The 24,228-nt window shown below is 37.7% G+C and overlaps 1 protein-coding gene across 2 annotated transcripts; it reads left to right on the top strand.

Moving 5' to 3' along the window:
- Window positions 1-12,953: 12,953 nt before the first annotated feature.
- On the top strand, window positions 12,954-23,804 carry LOC121646234 (ubiquitin-conjugating enzyme E2 Q2-like). Of its 2 annotated transcripts, XM_041995164.1 has the most exons (14): window positions 12,954-13,370; window positions 13,457-13,640; window positions 14,075-14,179; window positions 15,683-15,805; window positions 16,136-16,189; window positions 16,524-16,664; window positions 17,211-17,295; window positions 17,903-17,963; window positions 18,038-18,128; window positions 18,221-18,279; window positions 18,437-18,485; window positions 18,564-18,659; window positions 18,776-18,842; window positions 20,622-23,804. In XM_041995164.1, the coding sequence occupies exons 2-14, from the start codon at window positions 13,482-13,484 to the stop codon at window positions 20,651-20,653; spliced, it is 1,122 nt and encodes a 373-aa protein (XP_041851098.1). In that variant the 5' UTR covers window positions 12,954-13,370; window positions 13,457-13,481; the 3' UTR covers window positions 20,654-23,804. The 2 variants fall into 2 exon arrangements, with proteins under 2 accessions (XP_041851098.1, XP_041851176.1); XM_041995242.1 differs by having other exon boundaries at window positions 12,954-13,640.
- The last annotated feature ends 424 nt before the right edge of the window (window positions 23,805-24,228 follow it).

The raw sequence follows: 24,228 nt of genomic DNA, 5'->3' as shown, positions 1-24,228 counted from the left end.
TGGAGCGATTCGCAGCCAAGGGTGAAGCGACTGGGATGAGAATCAGCACCTCCAAGTCCGAGACCATGGTTCTCAGCCGGTAAAGGGTGGAGTGCTCTCTCCGGGTCTGCAATAGGGTCCTGCTCCAAGTGGAGGAGTTCACGTATCTCTGGGTCTTGTTCACGAGTGATGGAAGGATGGAGCGGGAGATCGACAGGCAGATCGGTGCGGCATCTGCAGTGATGCAGACTCTGCATCGGTCTGTCGTGGTGAAGAATTAGCTGAGCCAAAAGGTACAGCTCTTGATTTACCGGTCGATCTATGTTCCTATCCTCACCTATGGTCACGAGCTGTGGGTAGTGACCGAAAGAACAAGATTGCGAATACAAGCGGCCGAAATGAGTTTTCTCTGCAGGGTGGCCAGGCTCTCCCTTAGAGATAGGGTGAGAAGCTCGGTGATTCGGGAGGGGCTCAGAGTAGAGCCGCTGCTCCTCCACATCGAGAGGAGCCAGATGAGGTGGCTCGGGCATCTGGTTAGGATGCCTCCTGGACGCTTCCCTGGTGAGGTGTTCTGGGCACGTCCCACCGCAAAGAGGCCCCGGGGAAGACCCAGGACACGCTGGACGGAGTACATCTCTCAGCTGGCCTGGGAACACCTCGGGATCCCTCCGGATGAGCTGGTGAATGTGGCCGGGGAGAGGGGAAGTCTGGGTTTCCCTGATTAGGTAGCTGCCCCCTCTACCCGACTCTGGATAAGCGGCAGAAAATGGATGGATGGATGGATTTTTTTTTTTATTTTGGTGACAGCTCTATGCTTCTGTTATAAAACCAGCCCTGCAGAAAATAGTTTGGGAACTCCCAGAATATGATGCAAAGGACAGGGTTAGAATGACACAGATGTAGCGATTCCTGAAGGGAACAACCAAAAAGGAAAAGAAAAAGAGAAACAATGCAGTCTAGGGCTGTAATTGGTCATACACAAGAAAAGAAAGAAAAATTTATGCTATAAATAAAAAGCCAGCTTAAAAACACAATTCAAAGCAGTGACTTCATTTCTGCTGGCATTTCATTCTGATGATTAACTGAAACATGAAGTTTTAAATATAATCCAAATTAAAATAAGAAAACTTATTATTAGTTTAACAAAGTTCAGAAGGTTTAGTGAATGCTCCCTAAAATGCAGACAGTAATGTCAAATAAGTACTTATATTTAACGTTTTGTTTATGGTTCAGCTTTGAGTCCTTGTTCATTTTAGAGCTAGTAGAAACAGTGCATTCATACTTTCTTTTCTCTGGCCAGGCCTGAGTAAGTATTCTGTGTCTGCATGTGCCTTCCATTTCAGGCCTGTTGCCCAGGGCCAAGCAGGGTATGATTTAGATGATATTTGTCCTCTTAGCTAATTGATTTAAGCTGAGTCTCATTCCCCTCATGTCAGGCTGTCAGGGTCTCTCATTGGCTTTGTAAACTGTATTTGCATTAGGATGGATAGATTGGCAATGGTGCACACATTTACGAGACCCCTCCCCCCCACCTGAAACTACCCACTATTGCCAGAGCAGCAGTGCCCCAGAAAGTAAATAGACGCTGGCTTGAATGTGATTAGGGAGCGGTTTACTTGGTTAGTCCATATGAGGAACAGCAGATCCCACTGAAGAATGATGCTCCACAGATAACCCTTATCCAATTAGACTGGCATAACACAGTGCACTTTTCCATTACACTGAAAAAACTTATGAAAAATACATAACTTTATGAAATTTGGGGGAAAGTCATCTCTGTGTTTTTTCATGCTATAATAATGCTGTTCTGTATGTCAGCTGTAGCATTAACACAGCATTAACTTGGATTCATATATGTACAATAATGTATCATATTTGCTTGTTAATGTGATTATAATCAATGAAAGAGGAACATCTAATCAATAAGATGCCTCTTTTTACCACTTTTTCCTACTGGAGTCACAGAGTTAAATTCTTCCACTTCTCCTTCTCCTTCAAACATGACTCCATGACTTTTCTTTTAGATGAAGTACTCTGGCACTTCTGGTGATGCCACTGCAGTTCAAGGTGACATTTGCACTTTATTCAGTACTATTTGCAAATAATGGCCCTCTGTGGGCTCGTTAGAGAGACACTTAAACTGACAAAGACTCATAGAATTGACAAGTGACTTTTTAATGTGATTATGTTTTGGAAGACAATGGTGTAAAAACTGTAGAATCACTGGATATAATGAACCAAATACCTGATGTACAATGTGTTATATAATCTGCACCTTCTAATTTAACTTTCTTCATTTGTTTCCGTCTTCATCCACAGCTATTGTAAAATTAAAAGAAAATGGCTCATTGAAAGCTTCTGTAAGAGCATGTAATTAATCTTTCTGTGCCTAACAGAGAACTCTGTACTACACAGAAATGCAGGGCATCAAACTTTCTGGCTCAAAGAAATTTTTAGATTTCAGCTTAGTATGTTGTTGTACATTTCTAGCTGTCTCCTTAAATCAGTATTTCAGTCCATTCTCTGGCCCGTGTTTTGAATGCAGTCCATTTGTGGGGTCTTGGAATAACCTCAGTGAAAATCTATCATGGTCTCCTGAGGGGCCAATTTCCCAGGATGTCCTAGAGGTCTGTGCAAAGGTGCAGCTCATTGGACTAATCACTCGTGCTATAAAGAGACTGCATCTGATGAACATGACCTTTTCTGTGCACGTTATTTTTTATGATAATGCCAATTTAGTATTTAATTTTTTTTTTTTTTTTTAATACATTATCTTTGTTCTCTATTGTCTCAAAGTTTGCCACTCATTCAAAACACATAGGTCAACCACTGTTGTAAAAGGGGATAATACAGCAGCTTGAGATTCTCCTCCTAAAAACAACCGCCGTTGGCCCTTGGTGCAAGTGAAAATATCCTTTAATTGCATTTATAAGAATATGTGACCTCTAGTGGTAATGAAAATAAACATCCCTTCCTCTACCCTGGCCTTAGATGGCATTTCATATGCTCTGTGAATAAAGAAGTAAAGATTTTAAACCTAAAGTATTATTATAAGCAGGATTGGAACCCACATCTCCAGTCCCTGTAGTAAGTTAAGAACCCTAGTTTTGACCACTCAGCAATCCAAATGGATATGATGCTCTTGACTTCGGAAAATGTTTGAAATAGCAATGGGGCCACATCCGACTGAGGTCAGATTAAAAATGGCTTATGTGATTTGTGAAATTAGTTGTATTTTTCAAGGGAGCTTTTCCATCGAGTCTAAACGGCTCCCACCCACAGTTCAATGCAATGCAGGGAGATACTCAATGCCACAGAATTTTTTGTTTTACAGCTATTAAATACACTGTAACACAAAGGTATGACCTATCTGTATGTTGTTTCTGGGATATTGCAAACTAGGAACATGAAACTATACTATGAAAACTCAAATATCCTTTACCATTGAGTTGAAACATTCACGTCTGCATTCAAAACCAAATGCAGAAGCTTTAATGCATCACAATGCATCTAAAAATTATGAAATTGCATCAATTCTTCTATTGCGGAACACATAAGGTATTTTCGTTAACAAAGCGTTTACTTGTTTATTTGTTGATTAATGGCCATGCCATACTACTGACATGCCCTCCAAGATAAGCAATTATAGTGGCTAAGCCAAAGTTTAAGCTTGTTGGCTTACATCTTTCAGTTCAAGAGGTTTGTGTCTATATTAAGTAATTAATTGTTGTACATATGAGTGCACATTAAAGATGGTCATGTAGACAGATTTTAGCCTCATAAATTTTTGTTTTCTAACCCTAATCTGGATATTTTCATTTCTAATACTAGCCAATCTAAAATTTTATCTAAATCCAACCAGGATTTGACAAAGTTTCATAACATGATGTCTGATGCAATTGTGCTATCATACATCCAACCCCAACCACTGTATGAGGTAGGAAGTACTTTGATAGGCAAATGATCAAATGAGTCATGTGAACAGTATACGATGCCGCAATGGGTTGTGTTGAAGGGTATTAACTTCATGTTTTGAACATGCATGCTCTAAGAAAAATTTGGGAACGGGTCCATGTACGGTGGCTTCCTCAATATGTCAGAGGGTCAGTACAGTTCTCCCCTTAGATTTTTAATTGCCATTACATCAAAGAAGCATGAAAAACAAATAAGATTATTTTCAAATAGATGAATCCAGAGATATATAAAGTATATGACAGATAAACATTTTCTGTAATTACACCAGTATCTTTCTCACTTGTGTGCATATGAACTTCTATCTCTGCCTCTACTTGAATGCACACTGTCTCCCCAGGGGAATGCTGGATATATATTGCTCCTCCCTGGTGAGGATGGTGCTGTCTCCACTGACAAATAGCTTCTCTGTATGTGGTGAATCAGCAGTGGAAGCACTTGAAGAATGGCTTCAGCCATCCAAAGCTGAACATCTAAGTGGCGCAAATACCCACAAGACGTTGGCTTAACACCATGATGTCTCAAACGCAGATGTTTGCTTTCAGCAACAATTCACTTCAAATGCTTAATCTGGCTAAAAAATACTTAAAAAGATCATTATAATAGGTTCAATTAGCTAGACTGACAGTAAATGTAACTATAATTTTTTGTTCCATAGATAAGCCAAACATTTACTTTGATTAGAAAACTGGAAATTCTTCACACATCACAATTTGAAAGAAGTGCCATGTAAAAATGAAAGATGAGAGCAGTTATGTGTTCACAGCCAAAATGTTTTAGGTAATTCTAAAATATGGCATTCATTCCTCAATGCTGCGCTTTGTGACGTCAGTGCTGGTAGTTTTTAAGAAATAGAGGTTCAAAATTCCGAGAGATGCTTAGTTTTGGCTGTCAGGGATGAGATTAAATGACAAGACAGGGTTTTAATTAAGTTTTTGTCTTGTGCAGCAGAAGACAGAAGAGCTGTATAAATCACAGCGGGAAATGGCAATCTGCCTCTTTATTAATGCACACACAGCCACACCCTCATAAACTATGAGTCAGCTGCTCAATCATAAAACTAAACTGAAAAGAAAATCTAGATCTATATGTACATATTTGTTTTAGTTTGTTCTTACTGTTAATAAGCTTCGAGTTAGCTTTTCTGACACTTTTCTACTAAAAATGTGCATGTAAATAATTTAATATACACTTATCTGAAAATATAAGAGATACTGTTCTCCACTTACCACTTTTTAAATTTTTTCTTTAGCTGTGCTATACATGTCATTATTCATGTTACTAGTGAGGAGACAAGGCTAAAAGGAAGGACTTCAGGCAAGTGATTTTTTAATTTATTGTGAAAATAAAATGCTCCTAAGACAAGATAATCCAAAAAATAGATCTGAAACTAAGAAGAAACATAAGCAAAGCAAAGGCACAGAATGGATGAACACAATGACTGAAAGAAACAAGCATGACGAACAACTAACCTGAACATGAAAGACAGTTATGAAAATGACAAGGATCTGACCCAGCAAGTAAAAACAATGCACTACATCAGGGGAAAACTTTAACAACATAAACCAGAGATCAAGATTAACTACATTATAAACTGCAGGAATGCAGTACACAGAAGAATAGAGCAAAAATGCTGATACTCCAACTTGAACTCAAGGAAGCTCAACTGAAAACCAAATAACAGGACTTAAAAGTGAATTCTCATCAAATCTAATCTTAACAGAACCTAAATTCCTCTGGACTATGACAATACTGGCACCTATTAAAATTGATATGCTATTGCACATATAGCCTATATATAGGTGCACTATATGCTCTACTCAAGACAGTGATTGCTTATTTAAAAAAAAAGAAAAAAAAAGCTGCTGTAATTTATGTGAGAGCAAGAATTCACCCTCTCAGCAGCTGATGTAACATGCCTTGCAGGACAGGCTAATTGCATTTGGCAAGATGTTATACAGCTGCTACTTTCCACTATAACATGACATCCTATCAGCAGAGACATGTAGAGGACAGTCCCTCACCGTCTCCTCAATAAGCAATCAATGTAAAGTAATTACCCACCCACTAGAACGAATGCTATTAATTTACCCTGCAAGTGAAAAGTTAACCCGGGATACACACTGTAGGTGGGAGCTTTAAAAAAAACAACAAACAAAAAAGACAAAAATAAATAAAAAAAACAGCAATTGGCAATAAATGAAGAGCTGTGACCAAGTGAAAAGGCTTAAATTGTACCCAAAACAACACTCAAGAAATCCTTAATAATATAGTATATTACATAGAATTAAACAGTAAAGTCTCTAACATCTTTTAAACATGCAGCTCACAGAGCATACAAGTAAGTCTAAGGGAAACCTGTTGCATGTGTTTTATTGAAATTTTGTCTTGGTTTTGTCATTTTTCTCAGTTCAACTTGAACATATGATGAAAATCCCAAAATCTCTCACTCTTTCATTAATATAGATGTGAGGCCAGAAGAAGATAGGTCAACCACATACTGTATGCTCCTCACACAGTCTTGCAGGAATTTGTAAAACTGTCAGGATATGTAACATATTGATTGAGGTCCTCTTCTCTTTCAGGTACAAGTACAAAAATATTATTGCAAATGAGCTCACAGTCTAATAGTATTCTGTGAACATGTCACAAAAAGAGTAATTACAAGTTTTAACAGAAAAAGAAGATATTTATTATCTTAATTTCATGGGATCTTCTTACCTCTGATCCAATAATTTTACTACATCTGCTTCTGTTTTGAAATGATTTTTACCTTGCAGTCTATTTTCACTTTACTTCATGTATGGTTAGAGTTAGGTAGTAAAAACTTAAAAATAATAGACTGGGAGAGGGTCCATTTTCTTTCTTTTTTTATCTCATAATGTCTACCCTAAATCACCTCTTTGAAGCTCAACAGGTCATGTGTCATTAGCTTTTTATTTCTGCTATGAGAAGTTTAGTTCTTCACACATATTATACCTGCATGTTGGTTACGCAGCACCACCTCCACTCTTGTTGCCTCAAAAGCTCCAGAAGTAATTATGTCTGCTGGACTGGAACCCTAACCTTTCCAAAGGAACTATTACATTAACAAAGGCCATGACCAAACTGCACACTCAGTGAATTCAGGTTGAACAATACTATAGGTTAACACCCACACATCTTGTTTATAAACGCTATATGAATTAAAGCAGCCGGTAAGAGAGTAAGGAGTAAGCTTCTGTTATCCATGTGCTTCTTTGGTTTGCATAGGTGTGGACATGATGGTCAACCAACACCAGTAGGCTTTGGCAGGCATTTATGATTCATTATCAATTTATTATTCCTCAACAGTAACACATCAAACTACAATATGACAAGCAAAAAAATGTATTTATATTCTTTTGCTCTGTAGTGTAAGCTTCTGCAGTTCTAAGATATGTATGCTTATGACAGAATTTGACACTAAGCCCTGAATTTCTACCAGTAATCTTTAAATGAGCTGTCTCTGTTCTCTTCCTATAGCTGAAGACAAATTTTCAGAAGCCAAATAAAAGAAAGGTTAAGCCTTTTTAAAGGGAGACCTTATAATAGTTTAATTAGGAGTGACAGAACAGCAATATTCTGAGCCAGTCAGCTGTTCCAATATATCTCTTGATAACAGGCTCACTCACAAATGAAATATTTTTTAAAGTCTGCTTTTAATGTATGGTGTGCTGACAGCCACCCACTCCATCTAGTCTAATTGCAGTTGAAGACTAAAAAGGCTGCTTCCTGAAGACTTAATGGCATATTCCTGGCACAAGATTCATCTGGCTTTGACACCAAAAAGTCCCAAATATTCCCAGGTTTTAAGTGACAGTGATAAGAGACATTGGCTTTACATGGTAATGTAGACACAGTAGCTCCATTTCAACAACCATAAAAGTTACGTTAAGATCTGAATTACAGATACCCATTTTAGTCTGAGATAAAGTAACAGCTAGTTAGACAAAAACCTGTCCAACACCATGGGCATCATCTATAATTTTGCCTTGTTGGCAGGAAGATGTGGTTTATATTAAGCGAACACTGCACCCTAGTGGGCTGGATTTGCTGCTGCTGTTGATAGAAGGACTATGCAGCCATTAAAGTAAAAGTCTGAGGTAGATGGTACTATGATCTTTAAAAATTATATATCACTATTTGATTGACTGATTTGATTTATTCCAGACATGTCATCATTGTACCAAACATAATACACAATAAGAAAACCATTTTTAACATTGATTTGAAACTGAGTACATATACACACGTGGACAAAATTGTTGGTACCCTTCAGTTAATGAAAGAAAAACTCACAGTGGTCACAGAAATAATTTGAATCTGACAAAAGTAATAAATAAAAATTCTATTAAATTTAACCAATGAAAGTCACATTGCTTTTCAACCATGTTTCAACAGAATTATTAAAAAAAATAAACTCATGAAACAGGCCTGGACAAAAATGATGTTACCCTTAACTTAATATTTTGTTGCACAACCTTTTGAGGCAATCACTGTAATCAAACGATTCCCGTAACTGTCAATGAGATTTCTGCATCTCTCAGCAGGTATTTTGGCCCACTCCTCATAAGCAAACTGCTCCAGTTGTCTCAGGTTTGAAGGAAGCCTTTTCCAGACGGCATGTTTCAGCTCCTTCCAAAGATGCTCAATAGGATTTAGGTCAGGGCTCATAGAAGGCCACTTTAGAATAGTCCAATGTTTTCTTCTTAGCCATTCTTGGTGGTTTTTAGCTGTGTGTTTTGTGGGCCATTGTCCTATTGCAAGACCCATGACCTGAGACTGAGACCAAGCTTTCTGATACTGGCCAGCACATTTCTCTCTAGAATCTCTTGATAGTCTTCAGATTTCATTGTACCTGCACAGATTCAAGACACCCTGTGCCAGATGCAACAAAGCAGCCCCAGAACATAACAGAGCCTCCATGTTTCACAGTAGGGACAATGTTCTTTTCTTCATATGCTTCATTTTTCCATCTGTAAACATAGAGCTGATGTGCCTTGGCAAAAAACTCAGTTTTTGTCTCATCTGTCCATAGGACATTCTCCCAGAAGCTTTGTGGCTTGTCATGTAGTTTGGCAAATTCCAATCTGGCTTTTTTATAATTTATTTTCAACAATGGTGTCCTCCTTGGTCGTCTCCCATTAAGTCTACTTTGGCTCAAACAGTGACGGATGGTGCGATCTGACACTGATGTTCCTTGAGCTTGAAGTTCACCTTTAATCTCTTTAGAAGTTTTTCTGGGCTCTTTTATTATCCGTCTCTTTGATTTGTCATCAATTTTCCTCCTGCGGCCACGTCCAGGGAGGTTGGCTACAGTCCCATGGATCTTAAATTTCTGAATAATATGTGCAACTGCTTTCACAGGAACATCAAGCTGCTTGGAGATGGTCTTATAGCCTTTACCTTTAACATGCTTGTCTATAAATTTCTTTCCAATCTACTGAGACAACTCTTTCCTTTGCTTCCTCTGGTCCATGTTGAGTGTGGTACACACCATGTCACCAAACAGCACAGTGACTACCTGTAGACCTATATATAGGCCCACTGACTGATTACAAGATTGTAGACACCTGTGATGCTAATTAGTGGACACACCTTGGATTAACATGTCCCTTTGGTCACATTATTTTCAGTCTTTTCTATGGGTACCATCATTTTTGTCCAGGCCTGTTTCATGAGTTTTTTTTTTTCTTTAATAATTCTGTTGAAGTATGCTTGAAAAGCAATGTCTGACTTTCATTGGTTAAATTTCACATAATTTTTATTTATTACTACTTTTGTCAGATTCAAATTATTTCTGTGACCATTGTGAGCTTTTCTTTTATTAACCGGAGGGTACCAACACTTTTGTCCACGTCTGTATACATATGCATGAAATAAATCTATATAGTCTATAAGTAAATCTCTACCCACCATGCATACACCCATCTATATGTACACATACCCCCACACATACACGTGCACAGCAACACACATAACACACATACACATGTATCCAGTTAACATGTCTGAAAAGGGTTTGGAAGAAGCAAAACTCTGATAATCAACTATTACCCTTTACAATCATCCTGTTTTCTGAGTCTCATAAATCCATGGGAAAAGAATATTTACACTGAATAACAAAGAAAAAAAATTATATTATTTCCAAAATAAATTTTAAAGCTGTAATTTCACAACCTCATTACCATCAACCAATACAGTGACACCTATCCACATACACATATACCAGCCAACATACACTATGCACCCTGAGAGCACTCATATGCATAACCCTATTTACAATGCTAGAGCCATCGTTTGAATTCACCACAGGTTGTCATCACTTGTTGCAAATCATCAGTTGGAGCCTGTTTTTAAACACAGTCATGCTCGAACATTGCTTCAGTTTTCGGCTGAGTTTATTCCAAACCTTCACACTACTGACTGAGATGCACTTTAACCAGGTTTTATGAAAATCTTCCCATATTGGACACAAGAAATTTGACTTTATATCTTTTTGAGTAAGCTCTATAAACTTCTTAACAGGCTGGACAATAAGTGAAACAGAAACAGTGGCTGTATAAAATAAAATAATTATCTAGAGTAAATCACATTTTTCACATTTTAAGAATGGCTTTGCCAGCAAGCAAAATTTCAACACACACTCAAGTGCTCTAATTAAAACGATTTGTTTATTGCTTAAGTATGTCAGAAAACATATCCATCTCTTAAGTATTCTTACGACCTATTTAGTCACATCCTGGAAGCATGGTGCCTGTAAACTGCTGCAATATTTAGATCTTTGTACATTTGCACATTTATGACATTTCTTTGACAAAGAATTCACAAAATGAGCATTTAGTATTTACTGACAAAACTGCAGACTTCTAAGAGAAAATACAAAAAAAAGAAAAAGAATAGTAGAATAATTAAAGCTATCTATAACAGTTAAACCATGATTACAAAATTTCTTTCCAATCAGTTTCATTTGGATAGTCAATTAAAAAAGACTTAGGCCAGTAATATTCCTGCTTTACATTGTGCATGCACATGGTGACTGTCTAATGTATGGAGGGAGAAAAGTGCCACAATGAAATACTGTATATATTGTTGATGATGCATGTCTTCACAGACTATCAGTATGCATTCATAAAGTGCAATATGCAAGTGACCAGCGGGGGCAGTGTAGGGGCAAACCTGACAGCTACCCCATTCTGAAACCATGCTTGGCTTTATGCTTTCCTTAGCTAGCTTCTCACCAAAAATGATGCATTCTGGCTGAGTCCTTTCCTGTCTTTAGATTAAAAAAAAACAAAGTTGAGTTAACTATCAGCATAAAGCCTTATTTTCTTTTTCTTTTCTTTTTTTTTTTTTTAAATAGGGCAAATTATCCAAACGGTGGCATTTCTCAGATTAATTCACTTTTACAGTCACTCAATACTGTAGCTATCACTTTTTCCACATCAACCAAATACTTATTAACCATACATTAACCTCCTTCCTTGTTGCTGTTTTTATTGTTAATAACCTGCAGATGCCGAAGTTCTAAATAGATTAGTTAAATAGATTTAACTAATAGTTAAATAGATTAGTCTAAACAGATTCAGATTTCTCTGGTGTGCACTCTAATGGAATCCAGTAACAGGTAGGTGTATTGCACAGGTATGTGAACAATTAAGCCCACAACAGAGGTGGTAATTTATGTGGGCGTGCAGTTTAAACGTAAGCATATTTCTGGCCTAATAGGTTTTCATAGTACCAAGACTGTAAACGATCACCAAGGCCTTACTCCTGTACAAACGTATTAACACCAGTACTGAATCTTGTTCTATCAATGAGCCAATATTTGATTGTTGGGCTGACAAAATTTCCTAACAATAATAAATGAATTCTGTATTTTTGCAAAAGCAGTTGGAGCAGAGCTATGCCATGGGGGATGAAGCTAGGCTAAATAAAACTTAATTTTTGTACTGCTTGCAAAATATGGACAAATTTGTGAAAGTACCAATGGGTTAATGATGAGGAATCAACAACATACATTTTTACTACCAAAAGAAAAAAAAAAAAAAAAAAAGACATGATGAGTCATGTCTTTCCCTGGTCAAGTAATGGTCAACAGGGGATAATGAAGAGAGACCAAAGTGTTGTATGTTACAATACTACTTGGGACTTCTCATCCCGAACACAAGGAAAATCCTGTTGATGTGAGACACATTCAAAACCTACAGGATTGTGGCCCTCGAAGACCAGAGCGTGATACCCCTTAGATTATCTTTTCCTGTTTTATACTTAATCAGTTTCAGTCTACGGGTCATTCACACTCCACTACTTAACCAATTGAAGGTCTTTCTTTCTTTCTTTATACTTGTTTTTGTCAGTCGAAAATAATAGTGATTGTCAAGATAAGCTGGCTGCAAGGACTGCATCATAAATTCATCTTTAACAAAGCTCAACTAGATCGATAATAATGTTAGATTTACACCATTTGCTCCATAAATCAGAGAACTACAGTCACCAGGGTGGAGGGGGTTTGTACTCTAAACTTTTGAAGTTCATGAAGTATAAATTAAAATTATTTCAAAAGAATCAATAGAAATCCATGTTTAGGACAGGTATAATATTTAACAATGTAAAGCTGGCTATTTTATCTATGGAGTTAAATATTTTATCTGCCCTATAATAAAATTAATTTTTTTCATTGATAAAGTATTAGGGCAGCTATTTGAAAACACTGTAATTTAACATAAAGTTCAAAGAAATACTCATTTGCTAATGAATATTAATGTGACTAATTAATCATATATCTGAGGGTGGGTTTTTAGATCTAAGGAAAGAAAATTGATTATTATCTGCAAACAAAATGACAATCACATTGTAGGCATTTCCTGTATTGATGTTGCATCGCGTGATCCATTGTCATAAACTTTTCTTTATTTTCTTATCCTTAAATAAATTGAGAACGCACTGAATGTTGGGATTCTGCGGGAACAGGGAGATTGCCAAACGCCATCTTTAAACCCCATTAGAGGCCAGCTACAGTTGAACCGGGATGAAAAACACTGTCTTTATAGCGGGATATTAGGTCAGGTCGTTGTGACTTTTTGCCAGTTTCCCGGTCAAATAAATATTAAAGAACTACCCGATGGGACAGCGAGGAGACGATCAAGAGACATTGCAAAAGCTTTAAAATGCAGCTATTATAGGTAGACAACAACAATAGACGGAAAGACAACAACAACGGACTAGCTTGCTAGCATTTGCTAAGCAGTTTGCTGTATTCACATGCTAACTGGAAGCTAACTAACGTTAGCCACTTCATTAGCAAATCTATCTGGTAGCGCTGAAATTAGACCGGACTGGGATTGTAGCTGTCACTGGAAACCACCACATCTACCGGGGCAGCCCGTAGTTCCGTGGTACAGTTTAAGACCTGCTTTGCAGTAAATTTCCGCTGTTACTCGAACTAGCTATAAGCTAAGTCCTGACTTCTCTCCCTCCCCAGCGGCCCAGCCGGAGATGCGTGGAAGATGTCGGTGTCGGGGCTGAAGGCCGAACTGAAGTTTTTGGAGTCCATTTTTGATCCAAACCACGAACGGTTTAGGATAATTGACTGGAAGCCTGATGAACTTAGTTGTCAATTCAATGTAACTGGGGAAAAGCTGTTAATTATCCACTGTAACATTACGGTAAGTAGACAAGAACACAAGTGTTAGCTAGTTATGCACTTTCCTTGTTAGGTGTTAGCGAGCTAAAGTTCGGTTCTTAACTTGCTGACCGTTTAACAGTGTACCTCTACAACTGTACATTCTGCTCCTTTGTCAAACAAGTGTTCTGTAGTTTCTTTAGCCAGTGTCAACATGAGGTAAGCTATATTGTCGGGCGATTTGTCGATCGGACAAATCCATGTTAAACGTCTTGGAGGCAATGCCAGCATTCGGCTAACGGTGCGTCCAGAATGCTAATGTCGTCAACTCAGATTTGGCTCTTTTCATTTTTATTTATCTATTTATTTTTATTTGTAGTTGGATTATGTGTCTAATATTGTTGACACACTGGAATGACGGTCAAATATATTGATAGATAGGACTGTCCTGTTTATGTTGTGCTCCGCTACCTTTAGGAATCTTATCCATCTACGCCACCAATATGGTTTGTGGACTCTGATGACCCGAGCTTGGCTCAAGTTTTGGAGAGGTTGGAGGACGTTCGAAAAGGCAGCACCCTGGTAGGTCTATATTACCTAGTTGTTACACCATCCTTAACTTATATATAAACTGATCTAGCTTGGGCTAAAACGCTTACTTAGTATGTCTGAATTATATGTCATATGACTGAAATTAAGGAAGACCTTTTGCACTTTGAATTACTTGAAGTGCTTGGCTGAACAAGTATTGGCCTGTCTGCTTTACAGTTAGCTGATTTTCTTTAAATTATTGACACAGCCTGATGGATTTTGCTGCATTAAGTCTTTTTTTTTAGTTTAGTCATTTCAGTGTTCTTCATTTGTCACTTTCTACATGCACTTTTGAGTATAAGCTACTTACGTATGCAATGTAAAACTTTGATTTTTCTGTTTTGAAATTGGAATATGCTGACAAAATTGGTCTTCAGCAGACTAAAGGGCATTGTCGCTGGTTCACTGATACAAGCTTAGTTATGTCTGATGATGAACAGTTCCTGATGCAATCCTAGTTATCTGAAGACATTTTGGAATTCTTTCTTGTTGAAGTTTTTTGTTTGAAGAACCTAAAATATTCTTTTAATAGATATGTTAAAACATGGCTTTTTTGTCTAATTGTTTGTTTAATACACCTCAAGTGAGATGCAAATGAACCTTTGTAAAAAGATATGATTGTTTTTCTCATTTCTGTTGCACAGATGTCTTAGTGGTACCCTACATTTTTATTGCACCAAATTTGCAAAGGCATAGCACACTATAAAATGCAGTTTAACTCATTCAGATTTAAGGCACTATGCAAAAAAAGCATGTGTAAGATCTAAGCATTTATAAAAAAGTTTCCTGTAAATGGAGGGTTTCAGAGACTTTTTCCTCTCCTCTAAAACATTTATTTCTCAGCTTCTAAGGAAGTAGATTAATTTTTCTCCAGTGTTCACCAACATTGAGAAAACTATTTATATTTTTAATATGTCTTGGAAATAACTAATCTAATGCAGCATTTAAGATTTTTGGTAAAAACCACAGAAATTTTGTTTCAGATCTAAAGGCCATTCCACTCACATGATGCATTTCACTATAATGGGTTAATTACTGACTGTTATCTCTAATTTTTTTTTATGTGTACAGACATTTATAGTTTCAAAGTATGTGTTTGCAGCATCCTCTAGTGAGTCATAAGATGTTTATATACGTACTTTGTGAAGCCATAAGGGAGAACCTAGTCTTCATTTTTTGTCTTCACTCACAGATCGCACAGTTTTGCATTATTCCTCAGTTTCAGTTTGAATGTCCTGGAAACCAGCTTATAAGGTGGAATGCAGTCATTCTTTTTCTGATATCTGGCACAATCACAAATCACTGCATTTATATTCAGGAACATGCGATTATTGGGAGGGGGAAAAAAATCATTTTAATGCTTATGCACATATAATATAGACACACTGACATTTCTGCCACAAGGCTTTGCTCAGCATTTGCTTTTGTAAAAGTAAATTGTCTTATCTACTGCAATTCTGTAGTCCTTATTTTTTTTTGGTTTGTCCCCTCTAGCTTTTGCAGCAGTTGAAAAAGCTAATTTGTGACCTTTGTCGGCTGTACAACCTTCCACAACATCCTGATGTGGAGATGCTGGACCAGCCCCTGCCTGCAGGTCCTGTGGGGCAAGACCGAAAGGCAAGTGTGTTCAGTTGATTCAGCTGAAATGCATCCCAGTGGTATTACAACTCCACTACTAGCCACTGTTTGCTCACTTTTAAAAATATATTATGTTTCTTAAAATTGGGAAATTTCATTTAGCTTTTCCAAACGTCTGCAGCTTAGTTACTAAACAGTTGTCTGATTTACAGAATCTTGTTAATGACACTTTATGAGTCTGTTGTCACAGCTTATAAGTATCCTCTCTATCTGTAATATCTACCCGTAAGGCAGATATCATAGATAGACTGGTGTAAGTTTTGCAAACTAACATCTTCAGTTTACCAAAATTGTTGCCTGTGCTTGCAGCATGGAACAGAGGAAGCCACATCTGAAGAAGAGGAGGAGGAGGAGATGGGAGAGGTATGGTGTCATCTTTGATCTAAACATCTAATGATTTGCCCTTGCTCTATTTTTGAGTGGTTGATGCTTAAAAATACAGACTTATTTTCCTGTGATCTTAATTAATTATTTCATACTCATTGTTTAGGCTGTTGACCTTTTTGATGCAACGTGGTTTTGAGAAGGATGAGAACAGTTTATAGTTTTGCACATTTTCTCTCCATCTCTTACATACACTTGTAGTTTATATGGTAATTTAACCATGCATTGTTGCAATAAAACATAAAACATTTTTGGTCATAGCACCAGCCTTGATCACAAATCTCATAATTTAAATAGTCAAATCAATTCTCAGGACATCGAAGACCTGGACCATTATGAAATGAAAGAGGAGGAACCAGTGGATGGGAAGAAATCTGAGGACGATGGCATCGAGAAGGAGAATCTGGCAATCCTGGAGAAGATCCGAAAGAACCAGAGACAAGACCATTTGAATGTAAGACTTTATTTTGGTGAAGGTGCTGGTTGATGATATTTTGATGCTCTAACGTCTGAACTACTGTAGATCGGCACAGATGTGGAAATATTTTAAAAAAAGAGGACACTGTAAAGAAATATGATACCTAATTTATAAATGACAATTGGAAATGTAACCTGCTGTTGTGCAGGATACAGCACATTTTTACATTTTCATCACTGTCTGCCTTTTTCTGGAACAGGATCTGAGGTTTTTCATAATCCAGCCAGTGACTCAGCCGTGCAGTTGATTTTGTGTCTGAAACATGTCAAACTAAATTGATGTTATTATAGCTGTGAAATCAATATTACATGCTTGTCATGCACTTATTTGACCTTACATCTTGAGGATCTTCAAAATACATCTCAAGGGCTGCTCTGATCTAAATATTGATACCCAGGCGGATAAAGCTGTGTCTTTGATGTTGGCCTACTTAAAGTACAAATGACAGGTTTACCCCAGTGGTAAATTGCAAAGCACTGTGTTCTTTGTCCTTACTGATTCAGTTGTTGTTGTGTTTCACAGGGAGCTGTGTCTGGATCAGTGCAGGCCTCAGACCGCCTGATGAAGGAGCTTAGAGAGATCTATAGGTCTCAGAGTTACAAGACAGGTATGCACACAGCACGACACAAGTCACCCATGCATTAATAGATTCTGTCCTCTTGTTTGTGACAGGTGAATAGCATTGCATTATGACAGCCTTGATAGTTACACGATCAGAGGAAAGGATCTTAGAGTGGCTTAGTTTTGCTGAAGTCTGGTTATTTAACCGCTCTGACGTGTCCTTATGTGGTCATTCCTTCCATCATATGGGAGAGATGGCAGTACTAGGGATTACTTGCCAAGTAACTGCTATTGGCAAACATCTTTTAGATGTTTTTAGTAACAAGCACATTGACCCACTTATCCCATTAGCTTCACATAGAAATATTTTTGCTAAATCATTAAGCAAGAACCTTTGTTCTAAGTAGACATATTTTAGTTGAGGTCCTTTACTTGGTAGAAATTCATTACCTTTGCAGTTTCTTATTTCATAATTAGCTTACAGTGTAATGGGAGGGGTTATTCCTGTCAGAAGCATCTTATTCTTGGCCTCATTGTGTAATTTTCTTTTTTTTTTTTAATAGGATGAAAACCAAGAATAAGTTTCCACTTTTCATACATTGGTTATAGCGAAACATGTTACTGAAGACCTGTGTGATACATTCCTCTTGCAGGTATCTATTCGGTTGAACTTGTTAATGACAGCTTGTATGAATGGCACGTCAAACTGAGGACGTAAGTAGTTTGTCATTTTCGTGTGTGTGTGTCAGCATAAATACAGACTGACTGTATTGTTTAATGACCAACAGGGTGGACCCAGATAGCCCATTACACAGTGATTTACAAGTCTTAAAGGAAAAGGAAGGAATGGATTACATTTTACTAAACTTCTCATATAAAGTGAGTAAAACTGTCTTTGTATTTATGATAATTAAATTCAATTTGGTATTTTTGAAATCTATTAAGGAAATATTTTTGCTGGTTGCCTGCAGGATAATTTTCCCTTCGATCCACCATTTGTGCGGGTAGTTTCACCTGTGCTTTCTGGAGGGTGCGTTTGTTGGTTCACTTTTTTATTTTTTAAATAGTTTTTCACCACTAGATCACCAGTTGCCACGATCAAACTCACACTGTTTGTGTCACTGTAAAGTTTTCTTGTAAAAAGAAGAAATGTTTTTTTTTTCTCTGAAAATGATTTTTTTCTTTAGTTATGTTCTTGGAGGAGGCGCCCTGTGCATGGAACTTCTCACCAAGCAGGTGTGTTGAGTGGTTTATTTTAGCATCTCTTGACATTTTACAACCTGCTCTTATTGTCCTTGGGTTTCCTGGTTGCAGGGTTGGAGCAGTGCCTATTCCATTGAGTCTGTCATCATGCAGATCAATGCCACATTAGTCAAAGGAAAAGCCAGAGTGCAGTTTGGAGCCAACAAAGTAAGTGAGGATATTTGTGAGAGTTTGTTAGACTGAAATAATGTAATGATGTAGGCCACGTAAATCGGGGTATGCATGTATGTACTTAAGTTATCTTTTTCTTTGCTGTAATGTAGAACCAGTACAATCTTGCCAGAGCACAGCAGTCCTACAAATCCCTGGTTCAGATCCATGAAAAGAACGGTGAGTGTCTCCATCTCTAGTTTCACACAGAGTAAATTACTGACCTTGTTTACTGAAATTAAAGTGGCATGAATATGGTGTATGTACTCAACATGGACAAAAAGATATACAATATGCATGTAGCCTACAGGCTTTCACTACATTTAAATAACTTGTACATTTCTTTATTCTATAATATATATTATGCCATTAATTTAACATTAATTCAATATTAAGTAAATTCAACTGTTATGTCACTTGAATTTTTACTTGCTGAATACATTGAACACAAAGGGTATTTAACATTGGCAGAGCGGATGTGCTGTACATTGTATCTTCTTACTAAGTGCACCTACAGCCCACACACTGTGTAGGGTTGTGTGAGTCACAGGGAACACAATATGATGAGCCCTTTATTTCAGGTACTTTTGTCTTCTTATGATACTGATGAGACAAATGTAGATGCTGGAATCATTGTCTGTATAGTAGAGGTTAAATTAAACAGAATGCGTTGATGCTCCATGACCTAGTTTTTTGTAAAAGGCCGCGCACACCATGCTTTTATAAAAACATAAATAAAAGTCTGTCCTACTTTTAGATTTCTAGAGCGAATCTCTGTGGTGCATACACACCTCTTGCATGCTGCTTTCACACCTGCAACACAAATTTACATTGGTTGTTGTGGAAGCGTTATGTTGCAGCAGCTGCTCCGTGAACCACAATATGACAATAACACTGGTTTGTTTTAATGGCCTTATAGTACTGATGGAAGAATGTGGCACATATAATCTTGTTTACTATATTAAAACATTCACCAATAGACCTTAAACATCACAGAGACACTTAGTTTCTGAATATGTAGTGTGTACTTAAATTTTAAATTGAACAGAATCAACTGGTACCAATCACACAATTTATTTGCCTTCTAGTTTATCTAGTATAATTTTGTAATTTATAATTATCATTTTTGATGTGGTATACAATAAGTAACCCTTTTTTAAATGAACATTATGGTAAAAAGTGAATGTTTGCAACACTCAAAGTTCAAATTTACTTAAGCGGAGGAAGTACAAATACATTTTCATCTTTAACTTTCATGTTTCACTCTGTTCAGCGTGCACACATTATAGGCACAGGACTGTTTTTCCTTGAAGAATAATAATCCTGAATTTGAAATCAGTATGGCTTGTTTTACCAACTGATCTGAAATGATCGGATGAGCATGCATGTTCCTATTTTTATGATTTACTCATACGTGCATTATCAGACTTAGATGTAAAGAGCAGAACGATGTGAAGTGATGTGATTGTGCAGCTCAGCCCTACTTCTTATCAAAATCTGGCCAAATCTACTGATCTTGGCCAGATTTTTTAATAAGCACTGATAAAAAAGAGAATAAAAAAATAGAGAAACATTAGCATATTAGATTTTAAATTGGTTTCAAGTTTATTGGTAAAAGTGTCACAGTCATGCAGATTTCTTGTGCCTGTCCTTGGCCTCAATTAAACACCTCACTGTTTAAAAAAAAAAAAAAAAAAAAAAAAAAGACGACTGCTGATAGCTTCATGTAAAGTACACCCTCCCTTGTCAGCTTACATGGAGCTATATATAAATACAGCTAAAATGAGAACTGAAAGTCTTGTTGAACACCTTTTGGTTTGTACTTTGATATTTTTGGACTAACTAGAAATGTTAGAAAATGTTGATACAAGCCAATGTGGGAGAAAATACACATGTAAAAGAGTTGTGTATGTTTCCTATTATCATATAGTCAGTGTGCTTTTTGTGCTTCTTTTCCAGGCTGGTACACACCCCCTAAGGAGGATGGCTAATAGAGACTGTTGCCTTTCCTGCACTGGGACCACATGTCTAAGTTTTTTTTTTTTTTTTTTCCCTTGCGACCAATATTGTTTTTATCCTGCAAGTTTTTTTTTTCTTGTTTTTTCTCTAAATGACAGTTTGAACTTCAAACCAAATTCCTCATTCATTGACGACCCAAAAACTAGCTCATGGACATGGACATGTTCACCCCTGCCTAAAATTGGAGACGCTTCTTACTCGCAAGGTGTCCTCGCTTCAGTTACTCATCTCAGTATACATCTGTTGTCTGATGCAATTAGGTTTTTCTTTTTGTATGTTTTCCCATGGCAACATTCACCCCATACTCCAGGAAACCAATGGACAAAATGTCATGCAAACTCACCCTTTGATTTTGGCATTGAGCATGTTGAGATTACTTGCTGGCTTGAAAGGTGCAGCATGGCTTTATCCTCCCGCAGTGGCTGTCTGATGCTTCAGGTGCCAGACTCTGCTTCTCTGGCCACGGACTGGATCGAAGACTGGCATGCAACATTACCTGATATGCAGTGGTAGCTGGGAAGGACGGTGAAAAAGCTGGTGGTAGGGGTGGGGGGGAGGGAACCCGCTGCCTTTTCTATCCTTGGATGGCCTCTGTAATATTCTGCTCATTTATCATCTTTTTAATGCCAAGACCCCACCTTTTTTGGGGGAGTAGGGGGAAAAACTGCTTCCGAGGCTAGTTGCTTTCATACCTCTTATCTTTTAAAGCTTAAAGCCCTGAGCTGGGGAGGAAGATGAAGGGACCTTTGCAGACTTGGGTGGGACAGCTGATTGCGAAGAAGAACATGCTGCTGACTTGTAAACTCGGGAGACTACCACCATCATCACAACAAGCAGCTGGATAACTCCGGAGGAGAGGTTTGGTGTGTGGTTCGTCTGGCAGCGTAACACGTGATCAGGCAAAGCAGGGGCATGTTTGGATTGGATCACACTGTAATGTAGTTGATTTTAACTCCACTGTAAACATGTATATTTGTATTTCAGCAAATGGATTTAATTGTTTATAATGTAACCTTGTCTAGGTCTTTGGCTGGGCAGACTATTGCTATATTCACTTGACTATTAATGGCAGGGGCACTGCAACTCCTAAAGACCAATTTAGAATAAAAAAATAAAAAAAAAAGTTGCTCCATTGATACTATTTAAGTATCCGAAGGAAATGAAAAGAACGCCGTGTTTTAATGTAAGCTTAATGACTACTACAGTTTTATTTAGTTTATTGTTTTTCTTTTGTTTTTCTTTTTTTTTTTTTTTTCCTTGGACTTGTAAACCTAACATGTTTGGCAATGGTGAAACCCCCCCCCCACCCCCCACGCCCCCCACACCTGCTATTGTGTAAGACATCAGTTAGCAGCATACCAGGGGTTTCCTATTCATATCGAACCACTTAAGCTACAGGAACCTAAGTGAGACTATGCAGCCAGGACACAAATACTGTATCATGGTTAACAGTTTGTTGTCACCTACGTAGTTCTTGAAGGTGGTTCACTTCCATAGACCAATTTAGCTGTCTGGGGAGAGGGGGGGGGGGACTTTTCCTTACACTCACGGCTGCTTTAAAATGCAACCAGAGTCACAAATTCACAGCAATAGTCTCCACTGTATACCTAGTATCACACCGGGGAAGATTAACAGGAGTCTCTTCTGTTTCCAGAATATTTGTTCAGGCTTGATAAATATTTGTTCGGATTTGCCACAGGAAAGACTCGGCTGTTCCCATCACCACCTCTCTGGTTACTATTCATGACCACTCTCAGCACTGCTGTACCCCTCGGCGTGCTGAGGCTTTGATGTAATGTGAATAATATGCAGACAAACTCTGTGGAGCATTCCAATTAATGCAGTTACATGTTTGTTGTGGGTGTTCTGTTGTGTGGTTACTTGCATTATTTAAAGTATATTGTCCTGATAACCAGCGTATAAGGCTTAGTTATGCTATTTCATTCAGTCAGTCCTAATTTTGGAGTTTGTTTTTTTTTAATTTTTAAATTTTTATTTTTTTTGGATTTCCAGGGTGATACAAACCTCACAACGGGTGGATGCTTAGAAAACAAAGCTTTATCACGTTGAGCACATGTGACATTTGTTTAGACTTGCAGGATACAACAAAGAATCCTTTCTAATTTTTATCAACCAAACTACGGTCTTTGGCATGGTTGTTAGCTGTTGTGGTGTACTGATCACTTCATTCTGGTCACATCTTTGAGCCCAACTCTGCATTCCCTGGAGAAGCAAACTCAGGAATACATACTGCACACTCGGCTTTGCTACGGATTGGTTCAGAATATCATCACAAAGTCAAGATTGAATGTCTCAATCTTTTCTGTTTTCTCCTCATTTTTAAATTTTGCCCTTGTTTTTACCTGTAGACCTTGTGGTGTGTTTGGCTGTCGCATTCCACACGTATATTGTTAATGAGGCTCAAGATTACTGATTCTTACTGAGTGTTTTTGAATGATCAGATACATGAAGCGGAGATTAACCTGAGCTTGATGAGGGGTCCAGAGCAAAGCTACCCCTTTCTCTTTGATATTGCTGTATTTTGCATGTCAATATATCAGTGGGTATTATATCCCCCCCCCCAAGCTATGGAGACAGAGTGGTTGTGTTGGGTGGCTAGAAAGGGTAGATTTATCCATCTTTTCATGACTCGTTTCCTTGTGGTTTCACACTGCATCAGTGCACAGGTCAGGTACCATGAGACGTGTCAACTGGTTATCTTTCCTGCTTGGACCTTTGCAGAGGTCAGGATGGTTCTTAAGAAAAGCTGAAGCTGAGACTTGTGCATCAGAGCCGTTGTAATCCCACATCATGAAGCTGATATTTGGAATGATGGTGCATTCGCTTATTGAGCACTGAACAGCTTCTCTTGCACCAACACACTTCTGACTAACAAGGACGTCTCAGCATAGACAAGCGACACATTGGTCTGACAACTGACCTAGCCTGATACTGAGTTTGTTACCTTGCTTCATTAACTGCGGTGGCCGGGTTATAAAGTTATGCACTGTAAGCATGCTTTGGTTTGGTTTCTTTTTTCCATTGCAAGGGTGATTTTGACAATGTAAAGTAATTTGTAAACTTGCATCAAGTTTATGAATAAAGACTTTTATGAAATATTTACTGATTCTGTTCTCATTAATAGAATCCTTTGAGAAACATGGAGGGTTAATTGATCCAAAGACCAGATAGTATTTATTAACTGAGGATTGTGATTAAAATGCAGTATGTAAAACTGAGCAGCTGCTTACAGAGGACTGAAATTATAACTATCTTATTGCATTTTGCATTAGGAGCCATTAGATGTAACCTTCAAACCTCCCACACATGAAGGATATGCTTTATCTCCTGAGTTTCCATGACATTTGCTTGCATTTGATACATCTCCCAGTAGATGGTGATGTTTACTAAAGTGCCCAGTGCTTCCTTGGTAGACAACCACAGCTTAACTGGTAAGCCTTTGCCATACAAAAATGCAGTTCTTGCTTATAAACTACAGTACCTTCATTACTTGGACTTTAATAATTCAAACTGAAACCTCGTGCTA

Source organism: Melanotaenia boesemani, chromosome 1 (assembly GCF_017639745.1).
Source record: "Melanotaenia boesemani isolate fMelBoe1 chromosome 1, fMelBoe1.pri, whole genome shotgun sequence".
NCBI lineage: Eukaryota > Metazoa > Chordata > Actinopteri > Atheriniformes > Melanotaeniidae > Melanotaenia > Melanotaenia boesemani.
The sequence above is the reverse complement of the archived record's forward strand: the minus strand, read 5'-3'. Positions and strand labels throughout refer to the sequence as shown.